The 16360-nt window shown below is 35.8% G+C and overlaps 1 protein-coding gene across 1 annotated transcript in view; it reads right to left on the minus strand.

Annotated features, from left to right (window-relative positions):
* Nucleotides 1-16360, minus strand: part of SEMA3C (semaphorin 3C) — a 181337-nt gene that overhangs the window by 11233 nt on the left and 153744 nt on the right. The window contains exons 13-15 of the mRNA XM_032276442.1: nucleotides 10710-10798; nucleotides 7426-7467; nucleotides 4125-4282 (exon numbers count right to left, since the gene is read on the minus strand). Of these exons, the coding sequence (XP_032132333.1) occupies nucleotides 4125-4282; nucleotides 7426-7467; nucleotides 10710-10798 (289 nt within the window). The remainder of the gene's footprint in view (nucleotides 1-4124; nucleotides 4283-7425; nucleotides 7468-10709; nucleotides 10799-16360) is intronic.

Raw genomic sequence — 16360 nt, forward strand, 5'->3', positions numbered from 1 at the left:
GCTGGTCTCGAACTCCTGACTTCAGGTAATCTGCCCACCTTGGCCTCTTAAAGTGTTGGGATTACAGGGGTGAGCCACTGCACCCAGCCTTTTAACTAGTTTTTTTTTTTTTTTCTTTAAAGGGAGACTATTATTGAGTCAATGATATTTAACAAGTCTATTACATCAAAGTAGGGATTCCGCCAATTTCCAAGTATAACTGTATTTCTCTGTTTGTATACAAAGAAAATAGTTTTTTGCTTTTTATATCTATGAAATCCTCTAAGTGATCTTGTGTTTTGCTTACAGAGTACTATCAGCACAAAACTAAGTAAATTAACACTATTCAAGAAAATAAATGCGGAAAATACTCCAAATCCACTACCCTCAAAGGAAAAAAAAAATACACATGGGAATTTACGAAATAGTTAATTCATTCAGCAACATGTTTTCCATTTACTGTAAGTACATGCTAAGTTAGGACATAATTTGGAGAATGGAAATACTGTAGATACTTTTGGTGAAGCTTCCAATATGCTAGTCAAAGATAAACACGAGTAGGCGCAGACATATTTTTTATATATGTAGCATTTTTTATGGCTTTTCATTCATGATAGAATTAAGACAATGCTAGAGATAATCAAGATAGCTCGTTCTTTTTTTTTTTTTTTTTTTTTAAGACAGAGTCTCGCTCTGTCTCCCAGGCTGGAGTGGCAGTGGTGCAATCTCGGCTCACTGCAATTTCCACCTCCCGGGTTCTAGTGATTCTCCTGCCTCAGCCTCCTGAGTATCTGTGATTACAGGTACCTGCCACTATGCCTGGCTAATCTTTTTTGTATTTTTAGTAGAGATGGGGTTTTGCCATATTGGCCAGGCTGGTCTCGAACTTCTGACCTCAAGTGATGCGCCCGCCTTGGCCTCCCAAAGTGCTTGGACTATAGGTGTGAGCCACTGCACCCAGCCAAGATAGCACTTTGAACAGCTACTGCGTTCCTTCTCGACCCATTATTTATGGTTTAATATCAGGCATGATATTGTTAATGCAAAGAACTGCATGATAGACTCCTTTATTAAAAAAAGTTTAATTAAAATTATAATTTGTGGTGGTAAAATGACAATGTAAAATCTATGTTTAAGCACACATCTTAGAAAGGATACCTGGTATTGTAATGGTTGGGAAAATATACAAACAAATGAGCTAGCCCATATTCAGCAGAAACTTCTAAAATGTTAAAAAAAACATCTGTAATATGCAATGATAATCTATATACAGTATGGAATTTTACTTGAGAAATATTATTTGTTTGTTAGATAAAAATGCTTATTGGTCAAAACTAGTCTTTGCAGAGAAAGCATACTGATGTCCACTTCCCTTACATTATATAATAACTGGTATACCAATACAGCTATAGTAAGATTCCATTTATAGTCCCCATATCCATTTCTTCCTTGGAAAGTATAGTGCTTCATCTTCTTTCAGCACTAAATCTGTTGAAGAGTTTGAAGATTATGTGGCAGGTGTTAGAGATGCAAATTTTTAGATTTTCTTACCAAGTAAATAGTATCACCTTACTAAGAATTATGGTAATTTAACATATTGCTACTACCATATTTGGCAGTGAAAAACAAGTATGGTTGAAACAACTGTAGCTACAAAAATCACTTTTGATGTGAGATTACATTTGAAATTTTCCTCCCTCACAACTGTGTGTCCAGGTTTAGGCCTCCAGCCTCATACTAAGATGGAAGATCACAGGGTAATGGTGTCCAGAAATTCTAGGTAGGAATCAAAAGAAGTCAGGGACCTCCTTGCTAAAGCCTAAATTAACATGGAGGGACAGAGTCTTGGAACACATCTATGAGACTCCTGGAGTAAACAGTGGGAGTTCTCAGCTGGGCACGGTGGCTCATGCCTGTAATCCAGCGTTTTGGGAGGCAGAGGTGGGTGGATCGCAAGGTCAGGAGTTCGAGACCAGCCTGGCGTGGTGGTGCGCACCTCTAATCCCAGCTACTTAGGAGGCTGAGGCAGGAGAATTGCTTGAACTTGGCAGGCAGAGGTTGCAGTGAGCTGAGATCGCACCACTGTACTCCAGCCCGGGTGACAGAGCAAGACTCTGTCTCAAAAAAAGAATAAAGAGTGGGACTTCTCTTTCTATCTCATGTCATTAATTATGGAAGACTCCCAAATGATCCAGCTCAGGCTACTCCTTTCTACTCCAGATTCCTATTTCTAACTGCCCACTCAATATCCCTGTGTGAATATCTTACAGATATCATTAACGTAACATCCTCTTTCTCCCCACAAACCTGCTCCTTTCACAGCCCCTTCTCTCTAAGGAAGTGACACTGACATAAATCCTAACGTTCAGTTCTGAGAACTTGGATCATTTTTCACTCCTCTATTTCTCGAACCACCCACATCCAAATACATCCATACATTCTGTGAGCTCTGTCAAGCATCAGATCTTTTTTTTTTTTTTTTTTTTTTTTTTGCCATCTCTACCCCTATTGTCCCCATGCAAGCCATCACTATATCTCCCCTGGATGAAGACAGTACCCTCCTGTCATGTAGCTTCTGCCACACCTTCCCCTGTGCCTCCAACCTCTTCCTACCCCAGGGCTTCAGTGCAAGCCAAATCCAACCAGTGATCTTTTGAAACCAAAAGTCAAATAATATCATTCTCATGCTCAAAACTCCTCAGCTGTTTTCCATTTCACTTTAAATAAAAACTTTTCAATTACCTACAAAATCTGACATCATGTGGCATTCTGACCTCATTTCTTTCTATCCTTCCTTTTTCTCATTTCAGTGCAGCCTCGTTAGCTTTAGAGTTGTTTCTTGAACAATCTGGGCACACCCCAGTATTGGAGATTTCTGGTCCCTCTTCCTGGAATGTTATTCTGCCAGGTAATGCCTTGGTGCCATTCCACATCAAGTCCTTGCTCATATAGTATCTCCGCAGTAAGGCCCTCCTGACACCCATTTAACATCGCAACCTTTTGCTTACCGCATATTGTACTTACTTTCTTTGCCCTTTTACAATTCACAGATCGTGTTATTATTTGATATACCAGAGGTTTTCCTTATTTATTATCTATCTTTTCTCTTTAGAAGACAGAGATTTTTGCCTTTTTTCCTGTTATATGGCTAGCTTCTAAAACAATGCCTGGAAAATATATTTCCAGTGGAAAATATTTGTTGAACTAATTAATAAGAGGGTCAGAATACTTTTGATACACAAAAGTGCTAGAGTTGTTACAATCTGTCAGGGTCCTCAAAGGAATGTAGAGAATAAAAACCATAAAGCACCATCACCCCAGTGCTTTATTTGAAAGATCGCTGGTGCTCATGGCTGCTACTACTATTTGCTGCCTCTGCTAAGCCTAATTTTTAAAGGTTTTACCCCTGCCACCATCATGACCCATGTTACTGTATGACTGAAAATAGCTAGAGTCTTGACTGACTGAATTCTGCATATTCCTTTTCAATTTCTCTACTCGCAGTTCCTTCCAACTTGGTACAAGTTGATACAGTTTCCTGCCTAAGTTTTTACTTGCATAAAAAGCACCCTGCCTCAGAATGCCTTTCTTTCTTAACCTAACCAGCAATAATTCACTCATCACTCCATGGATAAAACATGGCCATCAAGGTTTTGAAAGCAAATCAAGGTATCCATGCTGAAATAATACTTTTGCAGCTTGAACTAGAACCAGTGTTATAATTGTATCTTTGGTTACAAGATAATTAAGCAATGTAGAGAAATCCTAAGAAGGTGGGTTTTAAGGATACACTAAAGCATATAAAATAAAAAAGACATAAATTAGGTGATGTAAAAAATTTAAAAAGCTAAATGTTACTTGAAATATTTGATGGGTCCTAGGGGAGTAGCTGTTACAGAGGAGCTTTGAAAGAGAAAGGAATTCTTCCAAAGTACTGTACTCTGGACTTACCATATCTGTGAGAATTTCAAGTTATAATGTATTGCCATTTTCTTCATTCAAAGACTATGTATGGCGCTAAATAGAGCTTCCACTTTTAATGTAATTTTTAAAAACACCCATAGAGCTAATTCTAAAGATGTGAAAGACTTTGGTATTGTCTGGTGTCCTACATTTGGATGTTGAGCTGAGTGTTTTGTGCTCACCGCTTCCCAGTTGGGTAGAATCTGGAGCAGGAATGGCCATCCCAGGCGCAGTAAGGGTCCCGTGCCAGGCAGCAGTCAGCACAGGCTGCACCATAGATGTGGCAGCGATGCAGAGATACTTGGGAAATCCCTTCATTGGAACTCAGATACAACTGTTGCTATTAAAGGAATGAAGATGATTTGTTTCAGATGTGGAAGTTAAAGGACAACTTTCAGCAGGAATACATTATAATATATGCCCACAAACCCTTGGATTCATTTTGGAACTGACCAAAATGTGAAACAAAGCACAGAAGGGTATAAAGCCAAAATAAATAGAATTTTCCTAAGTTTATATGCTTATAACATTACCACTTTCCTGTTAAAAAAGAAAAGCTCAAAGCACCATATAGAATGGTAATGTGTTTTACACATTGGGATTCATTGTTCTTTCAGATTTGAGCTAATATTTTACAGATTTAAGTTATAATGTTTTCTTTTTTTCTTTGAATGCTGTCTCTTAGCAAAGCACAAGGAAGCATTCTTATTTTTCAAGCATGGCAATACATTACTTTGTAAATTTGAGAAAGTCTGGTTTAAAATCAAGGGCATTTTAAGTTTAGAAAGAAAAAATAGTAAATAGTAAGTACTGGATAAAATAAAAAAGAACATTTGGTCACATGCCTTTGTAAGTGGCATGTTACTCATTAAAACTACCTAAATATAATTATTTAGAAGAATATCAGTATTTATATTTAAACATGTCTTAAAATTCTGCTTGATCCAGTGATCTTCATCATCCTAAAGACGCCATGAATGGAGATTTCATCCATCTTCAATTGTAGGATGTCTACTGCTTCTAAGATAATGGTTTGAATCCTTTAACTGTGCATCACATGGTTCTCAGACGTTGAAGGAATGAGTCTCTTATTGACACTGCTTACTTTCCAAAGGACTTATATAATTCAAGTTAGCACAGAATCTGTAAGCTGGTACTTGAATAGATGTGGATGTATGGGTGTGTGCATACTCCTCCATATATACATACACGCACATACGCATACATATACATTTAAAAATGAAACCCCTGGAGACACCATGGGTCAAACAGGCTCTGAATCTCTGGAGCCAGACTTTCTAGATTCAAATCTCAGCTCAGCGACAAATCTGCTGTATTAACTTTTCTGAATCACAGCTTCCTCATTATTAAAATTAAGATAGCATAGCACTTACCATATAGAGTTTTGGTAAAAAAATAAATGTTGTAAGTGGTTCCTCCACATAAAATGCTTGGAATAGTTTCTGGCTCGTAAGTTGCTCAATGAATGTTAATTGATGGTAATAGTACAGTAAAATATCAAACTATCAATATATGAGTTTTCAATTCTAATTTGAATTGAATTGAGATTTGAATCACATCTCACTCTATTACATCTAATATAATGATTTTATTCACATCAATTGACTTTTCAGAAATTGTGCTGAAGTTGATCTCCAGTTGAAACATTCAAACTATAAGAAAACAACTGCATGTTCTGGCAATAACCATTTGTCTAGGCACATTTGAAATAAATGTTTATCGAGTAAATTAGTGAATAATACAGTAAATTTATCAGCTTCATTAAAATACTTTAAGGATATCAGTATATCCTTATATATAGGATGGTAGGACACAGGTAGTTTCCTTCTAGATAATATAATTTTTAATAATCCTACTATTTTCTGCTATATGGATAATATAATAAAATGGGAAAAAATAAAATAAAATAATAAAATGGGAAACACTGAGAAAGGTATTTAAATACACATAATATGTCATTAACTATTTGTAGTCCTCTTGCACTGGAAAAATGACGCAGTATGCAGTTGTACAAATGATTTCCAAAAAGTCAAACAACTATCCTTGCCTTGAATCTCATTGTTTTAATGAGACATTTTAAATTACCTACAATATAAGCTGTTGAAGACAGATGCAATACGTAAACTAACTATAGTTAAAACTTGCATACAGGATTACTATGCCACACAAATGGCTTTGTGTCCATTTTGAATCTTGCCCTGATACTTTCTCTTTCCATTAACTACTATAAACAAAGGGCTTCCCTGCTAAGTTCAAAGACAATTCTGACTTGAGATCTGCTCCCTAGGACGTTAGACAAAATGACGAATGGCTTCTCGTTACTTGGGAAAATGTTTGTTATGCACCATACAAACATTTTTACAGATGAGATCGTTAGCTCCATTGTACCTTATTTATTTTCCCTCATAAAATTCAGTGAAGTGAAAAAAGTGTAAGACTGACTATAAAGTACTATTTCATCTGTAACAAACTAAATATGGTGAAGAGCACCAAAATTACGTAATCAGTTGTGCTAACACATAAAATCTTTATTGTGTATTCCAAGAAAAATAGGTCTCAGGCCTTTACAGACAGCATTTACTGAGGACCCTCTTTATTCTAGGTAATTTATATAAATAAACTTGTTTGTAAGAAAAGCATTACCGTACAAATTTAGAAACTTAGGTTAGTGAAGTTACATGATTTGTTCGTACTTTATGGTCAGATTGGGATGCAAACGCATGTCAAGCCTATTTGGAAGCCTATTCCATTGTGACTATGTTACTCTGTACCATAAAATATATGTTTTTTAAATAATACCTTTTGGTATTGGAGAGGTACATGGTTTGCTCATGTATATATTGGAATTGTACTTTTTATTTCCATGATCATTGCATATTTGCATGCGTAAGTACAGATCAGGCAATTAATTTGAGGATTTCAATTATAGTCTAGTATTACCTTTCCAAATCCTGATTTGAGAATTTCCTTTTTCCTGACATGTTTAAATCCTAGGAAATATTATTTCCTTAAAAATAAGCATAAAAGAATGTGCTGCACATTTCAAACATGTGACAACAGCGGGAACTTAAGAGAGGATTGATTACTCGTTCCAAGCCCCTTAGAATGTTGTGATGTTATAGAGTAGCCCAAACTTTATGCTAAATTCTTCTCTCGGAAAGATTGTTTTTATTTTAATTGGCTTCACCCACCGTGATATTTGAGAACATTAGATATACAAAATGTTGGAATATCTTCCTGTACATATGTTCTGCTCTGACAAACTTTTATACAAAAATAAACCTATTTGGTCTTTCACTAATAGCTAGTAAGTTCTACATTAAAATCAAAGGTGATTTTGCGGTATACTTTAGGCAATAATATTTATTTTGTTAGTTTAATAACTATTCAGAATTTATAATATAATTTTTCATAACAAAACATTTTAATAATCAAAGAGCATAAAAATAGCTTAGTTTTTACCTTTTTAGATGAAATTTTCATTACTGTTATAGGAGAATTATTCTAAAAAATTAGAAAAACACCATGTTAGCTGCTCGAATATTCCTTAAAATGATTTTACATTCATTTTGTTTCTATTAAATCTTAAGAAATCATTTTTCTTTATATATACATCGACTTTAAAAGTACTTGCCATATAAAGTATAGTTGCATATACTTGTCTATAAAGTACACTTCCTCTTTGGTAACTAATGATAGAGTTGTTACACAGATATATACCTAAACTAAAAAAAGAGTAGTCATTAAAACACATGTATCAATAGAGGCATTAGAACAAAAAATAAAAATTTGAGAAGGGAATTTTTAGAATATTGAATCCAATGAATAACTCAGAATTGGATCCGTGCACTCAGATGGAGGAGGCTGTGGAATGGTACACCACCTAATTCCTCCACAACACAAGCACTCTGCATAAGACACTACTGTTCACCTGCCAGTGCTATTTAGGAAAGACCATACATTAGGCTGAATCATACTAGTTAATACTCATTGTTGCAAACAAAAAAATATTGTTCGAAAGGTCTTCTTTTGATAAAATGTGTACATAATTTTCTGGAATAGTAATGCTTTTGTATATTATTCATTTCTTTACTTCTTAAAAATTATTAGTTACTTTAACGATCAAAAATTAGACTCTGGCAGTTGTAGTGGTTCATGCCTGTAATCCCAGCACTTTGGGAGGCTGAGGCAGGTGGATCACCTGAGGTAAGGAGTTCAAGACCAGCCTGGCTAAAATGGTGAAACCTTGTCTCTACTAAAAACACAAAATTAGCGGGGTGTAGTAGCACATGCCTGTAATCCGAGCTACTTGGGAGGCTGAGATAGGAATCACTTGAACCCAGGAGGTAGAGGTTGCAGTGAATCAAGATCATGCCATTGAACTCCATTAAAAAAAAAAAATTAGACTTCTGGTAAAGTGATTGAGATCCATGAGCTTTATTTAAATAACTCAAGTGGGAGCAAGCTCTCAAAATTAAATATATCCATAGTTATTTTGCTTTTTGGAGTTGCATGTATTTACTGACATTTAAAAAGGGAAAGCAGTGATATTTTAAATTCTCCATTGCAACAATTTTTGATCATCCCTTATTAACACACACACACACATACACACACATGCACATACACACAAATGTTGCAACTTATAATCAGCTAGGTTGCTACTAGTAGTTATACTTCCAATTCTAGTTAAGCTCAAGGAAATCAGGCTTATTGTCAGAAAATGTGGAACAAAGGACTAAAAGAAGAGATTATGGTCCTACACTTTATGAAAACAAAGCTCCTTGTTTTTCAAAGTCACACTGAATTTTCTGCAGTACATCAGTACACTTAGCTAAGAAACCTTTTCCATTTAGATGCATTATTTCCTCACATGCTCATCACAGTATATCATACACACCCAATTATTTTAACCTCACCTCAGAAATGTGACACAAACACCATGCTGAAGACAGTAACTGTATTCAGTAAATATGTCTCCTGACCTGGCCATATCCATCACTGGCACACGCATGAGTAAGAAAGCTCAAACTTGTTTTGGTCTCTCTCGGGCTGATGTCCCCCACATGCATTCTGACTGACTCTATTTTTCCACTGAGAGTTTATTCTTCAAGATGATAACACCAGCATAATTCATATGACAGACCATAAATAGTTAGCACGTGATCAGAATAACTCATGTTTCTTCCCATAACATGTATGTTTAGGTTTATGTCATGCTCACTTAATTAACATTTCCTGATAATCAAAAAGATGTATTTCAGTATTAAAAATGAAGTGTTGCTATATGACATTTTTGCCGTCTTCAAGACTACTCCAGAATAAGGAACTTCATATTATTTTAGCAAGTCACGTTATCCCTACTAAGTTGAATTTTAAAAAAGTATGTTCTATATATGTGATTTTGGTTAATCTAGTGAAATAATCAATTCCTTTATAAAACAAGGCATGAAGAAAGCACTTGTCTGAATATCATTAAGGTCTTTTTATGAGCACAATTTTAACACACCAATCACAAAGAGCCTATGCCAAAGTTAGTCTAGCATTAAAAATTATAAATTTAATAATGTAGTAGGAAACTTGCCAGAGTTCCTCAAATTTTTTATTTGATTCTATTTTATATTTCTTTACATTTAAAGTTAATTACCTAAATCTAACAGTACTGCACCCCACCCACTTAATGTGCTTAAAAAGTCAGTATTTTTGGTCACCGTGGGAATGTCTATTAATGAGTCAATACATTCCAAGTCCACTCAAATAAGCAAAGTGACTTGCTGGACCAGCAACAGTTTGCTACTGGGAGTTCTGAAGTGCTACTTTTACTCAGTCATAGGCTGACTCTGGTCTTTTGTTGTCTCTGGGCCATTGTTTCTTAATTGGTTTAGTTGGAAATAGCGGTCTGCAGCAGGATTGATTCCACGCCAAACTTTCTTCGCAATTCTAATAGCTCCTCTGCTGCACTTTCCCCATCTTTCCAAATAGAGATAAAAAGCACCACTTGAACTACAGTGACTGACACTGTGAGCAGACAAGGGCACAGCAGGACACAACAAATCCCCTCTCCTGGCTCACAGATACATAAAGAACAGGCACTCTGCCCTGACCAGGTGAGATCTTACTGAACTTCTCTTGTCTTTTTTTTTTTTTTTGCTGTGCTTGTTTTCTGTTTTTATCCCAAATTCAAGGACAGGGAGAATAATACAATGAAATCTCAAGTTCTAACAGAACATGAAGTTCTGAGTGGTAAAGAGACAACATTTGTTTTATTTAACTAAAGTGACATGAATTAAAGGCAATAAAACGAGAGAAAACAAAGTCGTTTTTCTTGAAATTACTGGCTAAAAAAATATGAGAAGCTTATCTAACAATCAATAATGTGAAAGTATTTGGGTTTCAGTGGCTTGTGAAGCGAATGATGAAAGCCCTTTCATGGCAAAATCTTCCAGACCTTGACAACTAGAGCTAATTTTTAAAAAATAATGATGACCACAATTCTTCAAGTTGTAATGATAGCTTAAAAACAGAAAGAATCCTTTTATGTTAAGATAACTTGAAATGTAGGAAAATACTTTTCAAAAACATTTGTTCTATATTTCTTATTTTATCTGGTGTTTTCCAACCCTCAAAAATTCATAACATTCATTTATTTGATCTTTTATCAAATATAGTTTCCTCCCAAGTGGTGTAAGATTAAAGAATTCCACTCATCATGCATGTTCTGAGATTAATAGAAGAGATGTTCAAACCTTAAAGACTTCCAGCTCCTCCAGAATGAGCTCGCCACTGGCAGAGTTGTTAGTAGGAAGAACAACCACTTTATGCACAGTACCCCGATCTAAATTAAAAAAAGAAGCAATGAGATGTTACAATAATTTTTAAAAGAAAGATATTTAGACACAGGACTACTGATTTAGAACATTATTTACATAAGTATTTAGTAATCAAAAACATTGTTCATATTAAGCCATTGTCATGTTCAATATGCTGAGTGTATTCCAAATCTCATAAAAATTGATACTACATAAAATTCAAGAGGAACTAATATGAATATCATATTCTGGACATATTGGGTGTAGCCACATCTATGAGAGAAGGAAAGAATCTTCAAATGTTAAGTAAAAATTTCAGAAACATCATGCCCAGCTAAGTTTTCAGCTATCTCAATAGAGACAGTGTTTCAAGCTGATAGCCAGGATGGTCTCAATCTCCTGACCTTGTAATCCGTCCACCTTGGCTTCCCAAAGTGCTGGGATTACAGGTGTGAGCCACTGCACCCAGCCAATATATAAGTTTAATTCTGGTCATTAATATTACTTACTCTTCCACACCAGCATTATGTATAAGTCCCCTGGGTCAAATTATTTCTTCTGAGGAGGCAAGAACTTAGGTTGCTGCAGACCCGTACAAATTTGCTGCCAAATAATAAGTTGGCAATACGTTTCTTTGGATATTCTCAAAATGTAGAGGAAATTTTGAAATTAGATGATCCAAATAAGAGAAATCAAATAAGAAATTACTTATATTTTCTAATTACTGATAGCCAAAAATTGAGATGCCCAAATAATATAAGAATACAGAAAATATTATTTATGTCACGATTTATAATTAAAATGGCTTCACAAGTCACATAAACATTATGCATATAATCATGCCACTCTACCAATCACGTGAATTTTAGGTTTAAAAGACACTAGTCTAGATTTAGCAATGTGGGGTTAAAGCACATTTGGGAGTAATCTGGCAAAGTAAAAATATATTTACTTAAAATGTTTCTATTAACTAATGAGTTGGATCATAAATATCAAGTTATTGCTCTTTAAATTATAACTCTAAATTTATAATTTGTAAATATGCATTATCATCAACATGATGTGCATTTTAAAATTCTGTTGAAAAATGTCATAAGAAGAATTAACTTGAACTGAATTGTACAGGACGTTACAAGTAGAAATCACATAGTGAGTAATACTATAAATTTCAAATCTCACATCTCAAGTTGGCCTCTATTCTGCGGGCAAGAATTCCTCTGACATAAAAGATTTTATCTCATGTTTATAGTTTGTGTTTTATTAATCCAATTGATAGAGTCAAAGTAATTCTTAATAAAAAATAAACTCAACTTTAAAACACTGAAAATTAAAAAATAAAAATCCACTAAATTAAAAAAAAATGTTTATACAAAAGAGGAAGACAGTGTTTGCCAGAATAATCCCTGAAATTTTTAAGGATACAAAGTATAAGCACATAATCTTAGAAGTTGCAAGGCATACTCTGTAATTTAAAATTCACTTATTAAACCATACTCAAAAAATGTGAAAATAGTAACAATCCCACAGATCTGCAGGCTCTAGTTTTCATTAAAAAGCTCTGCAATATCTGTTTTGCAGATGCTTCCTTAGAATCACCCCTGATAACAATTTAGATGATTTTCTTGGAAGTTAAGTAACACAAGTGAAAATTGGAAGTGAAAACACATGTGAGGATGCTATGTAGACACATGTCACAACTGAAAATGGATAAAAGTGGTTGGAGGTGTTCCTCAATTTCTATTAACAATCTATTGCAATTAGCTGTGGAAACTCCTATGGAAATACAACATACCAAAAACTTGATCTGAAACCCATGAAACTGTTTTAGCTAGGGCAAGATTTTTTAAAATTTTTTATTTGTGTGTGTGCGTGTGTGTGTGTGTGTGTGTGTGTAAACAAGCACATGCATATGTGTGCATGTATGTTCCTGTTGAATATTTGTGGAATTAATTTGTAGGCATGAAGGATGAGAGAAAACTCAGAAGAATTCAGATATAAAATCTTTGTTATATGGCAGATTATCATAAAAAGCAAGTTCTTTTTTTTTTTTTTACAAGTCATAATATTTTTATGGTTCCCTGCTGCAGTTTGTAAGGATCACTACCATTCTGTGTGACAGCAAAATCCACATTCTTTCTTCTTTTTTGCAGTTCTTTAAATTTTTTTATTTTTAATTATGGATGTATAATAGTTGTACACATTTATGAGGTACATGTGATATTTTGATATAGACATACAATGTGTAATGACCAAATCAGGGTAACTGGGGTACTCATTATCTTAAGCATTTATCATTTCTTTGTGTTAGGAATATTCCAGTTCCACTCTTTTCGTTATTTTAAAATATACAATGAATTACTGTTTACTATAGTTGCCCTACGAAATGAGACTGAGTAGAGTGGCTGTGTATAACATGGCTCCAAATAAAACCACATAAAAACAGATGTTGGTTAGAAAGGTTCTGATAGATAAAACTATCAGCTTTGAAAAGAATTAAGTACTCTCAAACGAGACAACTGACTCCATTTTCTCCCAGTGTTTTAACTTAGTATGAGAGCAAAATTTTATAGAAATCCACATTTTCTTTTGATACTGCCCACAACAAACATACTTTATGCTTACCATTTTAAAAAATATTACACAAAGAAGAGCTATGAAGATGAGCTAACAAAAAGATAATGTAGGCGGGCACAGTGGCTCACACCTGTAATCCCAGCACTTTGGGAGGCCAAGGCAGGTGGATCACCTGAGGTCAGGAGTTCGAGACCAGCCTGGCCAACATGGCAAAACCCTGTCTCTATTAAAATTACAAAAAATTAGCCAGGTGTGGTGGTAGGTGCCTATAATCCTAGCTACTCCAGAGGAGGCTGAGGCCTGAGGATTACTTGAACCTGGTAGGTGGAGGTGGCAGTGAGCCAAGATGGTGCCACTGCACTCTTGCATTCCACCCTGGGGAATAAAAAAGCACGCTTCTGAAAAAAAAAAAAAAAAAAAAAAAAAGCAAAACCTGCTTTTGATCCATTTGCAATTAATGTTAGAATATCACTTTTAGTCATTTCTCTTTTCCTTTATGATTTTTGGTTTTGATGGTAATGAGCTTCCCCATATGAGGAATACTTCTGACGCATCCTTGGGCTGTATCTTTTACTACTAATTAAATAAGTAGTCTTAAGTTGTCTTCTATGCCTTTTCATTCGCCGATTCAACAAGAAAGTACTGAGAGAGTTCAGTGAGTTGGGCAGTATGGATGCAAACATACAAGGCACAGGACTCAAGAGTTCAGAATTTAGAATTTATGGCTTTTTGAGCAGTAAGTGTGTTCCCATTAAAATGTGAGTCATTGAGAGATATGCATTCCAGAATGGCCATAAAACTCCCAGTTACTTAGGTCTACATAAAGCCATGTCCGTGCCCTTTCGTTTGAAGATGATAATACAGTTATCAAATGTCTTCCTTCTGGGGGTGGTGAGAATGGTATTCCTTGAATGTATTCACAACTATAAATCATTTTTATTGTTCTGCAGAATTGGGTTATTGCTTGGGGAAAGCACCATGCCTATGATTTAGTTACAGTGAAGCTGTCACTTCCTTTTTTCCTTAAACCCCACTTTGCTAGTGTGTAAAACCTAAGTAATAACCATGCTTTTCATAATGGATATCTAAAAATCCATTAGGCTAAAGCTAAAGCTTAGCCAGAATCACTTCCCTTCTTTTGGTGCTAACACCCTGACACATCTTTGGGAAACACCGCCTATCTCATTCTCAGTCCATCTGGTTAAGGAGCGGCTTATCTCTCTTCCAGCTCCAGGGAGGCCCACATGATGTAGGCTAGACCAAGAGGAGCATACCCTTCCTTGCCCCTGTGATTCACACAGGAACTGGCCTGGAAGTGAGTGAGGGCCCTGCCCTTCCTGGGAATGAGGTAAGTGAGGCTCTTCTTTCTGAAATCGGGAGTATTAAAGCTTATAAATCTGGAGGTGCTGGAGCCATTCTTAGTACCACATGCAGAGACTTCATCTGAGAACAAGCAAGGCAGAGGAAAGTAAAACTGAAAGGTGGTGAAATGAGTTCCTGACCACATCATCTGAGCACAAATTTAGCTATGTCTGAGGCTGCATTCTGGATTTCTCTGTTAGACAAAGAAAACAGTATTTTGTTTTAAGTAGTCTGAGTCAGGTGTATGGTCACTTTCAGTTGAGAGTTCTGACTAATAAAAATTAAACAAATAAGACATGGAAATTGCCTAGCATGGTGGCTGGCACATCAATAACTTTCTCAGTAAGTACAAATTATGCGTTAGTGTTAGCTTCATCACTAAGTATACTTTTCACATGACTGCAGTCACTTTCTTTTACTGGACCTCAATTTTCTCAGCTGTGAGGTGTAGATAATAGAAATACTCTGAATACATTAAAGCATGGTGTGGATAAGCAAGACAAATCTGCAAAGTGATTTGCATAATGCAACTGTATGCACAAAGACAACACAGCAGACTCATCAATCCACATGAGATATTTTATTTTCTGTTGTTTTATTAAATCATTAAAGAAAATTTCCTAGACAGGCTTCCTTCCTGCCTTATTTACTTTATACTGTCCTATTTTTTTTTCTGATATAAGGGAGCACAGCAATTATCCTTAAACCTTTCCACTGTTTCTAGCCAAGAGATCAGCTTATATTTGTAAGTACAGTAAGTGTTGGCTGTCTCAGGCAAGGGATCAAACACAGCTCACCACCAAGCAGGTCACTGGAATCAACATTTGTATATCTACCTCTTGAGTCTTATGTAAACAGTTCTTAGGGGGTTTCCCTGGAAACTGACCTGCCGAACTGTTTGTTTTCCCCTGCTCTTCTGATTGCCTTGGGATCTGGGGGAACACTGCCTCCGTAATGGGATCTGGTCAGTCCCTTCCTCCTGGTTGCTAACCTATAAACATATTCTAGTCAGGGCCATGGGTGTATCACACACAGTCACACAAGTTCCTGTGCACAGAAGGGCTCTTTGTGTTCCTACATGTCAGCCTAGGCAGCCCCACACATGATATTAGGGGTAAATTATTGCAAAATAATCAGTTCTAGTATTTATTAAAGTATTATAAAAGATAAAATTGGGCCGGGTGCGGTGGCTCATGCCTGTAATTCCAGCACTTCGGGAGGCTGAAGCGGGTGGATCATGAGGTCAGTAGATCAAGACCATCCTGGCCAACATGGTGAAACCCCATCTCTACTAAAATACAAAATATTAGCCAGGTGTGGTGCCAGGCTCGTGTAGACCCAGCTACTCAGGAGGCTGAGGCAGAGGAATTGCTTGAACCCAAGAGGCGGCGGTTGCAGTGAGCCAGATTGCGCCACTGCACTCCAGCCTGGGGGCAGATCAAGACTCCTTCTCAACAAACAAAACAAAACAAAACAAAAAAGATAAAATCACCACATTTATTAAAAGGCATTTCTTCCTTTTTAATAATTTTCTGAGACAACTTGATTATTAAACATACTTTGAAAGCCCAAAAAAGAACTGCAAAATCTTTGCTTGGCAAATGAATCCTTAATAGAGGTGAGGGAGGTATGACTAGACATGTCAATATTAG

Source organism: Sapajus apella, unplaced genomic scaffold (assembly GCF_009761245.1).
Source record: "Sapajus apella isolate SASKATOON/1434 unplaced genomic scaffold, GSC_monkey_1.0 scaffold7, whole genome shotgun sequence".
NCBI lineage: Eukaryota > Metazoa > Chordata > Mammalia > Primates > Cebidae > Sapajus > Sapajus apella.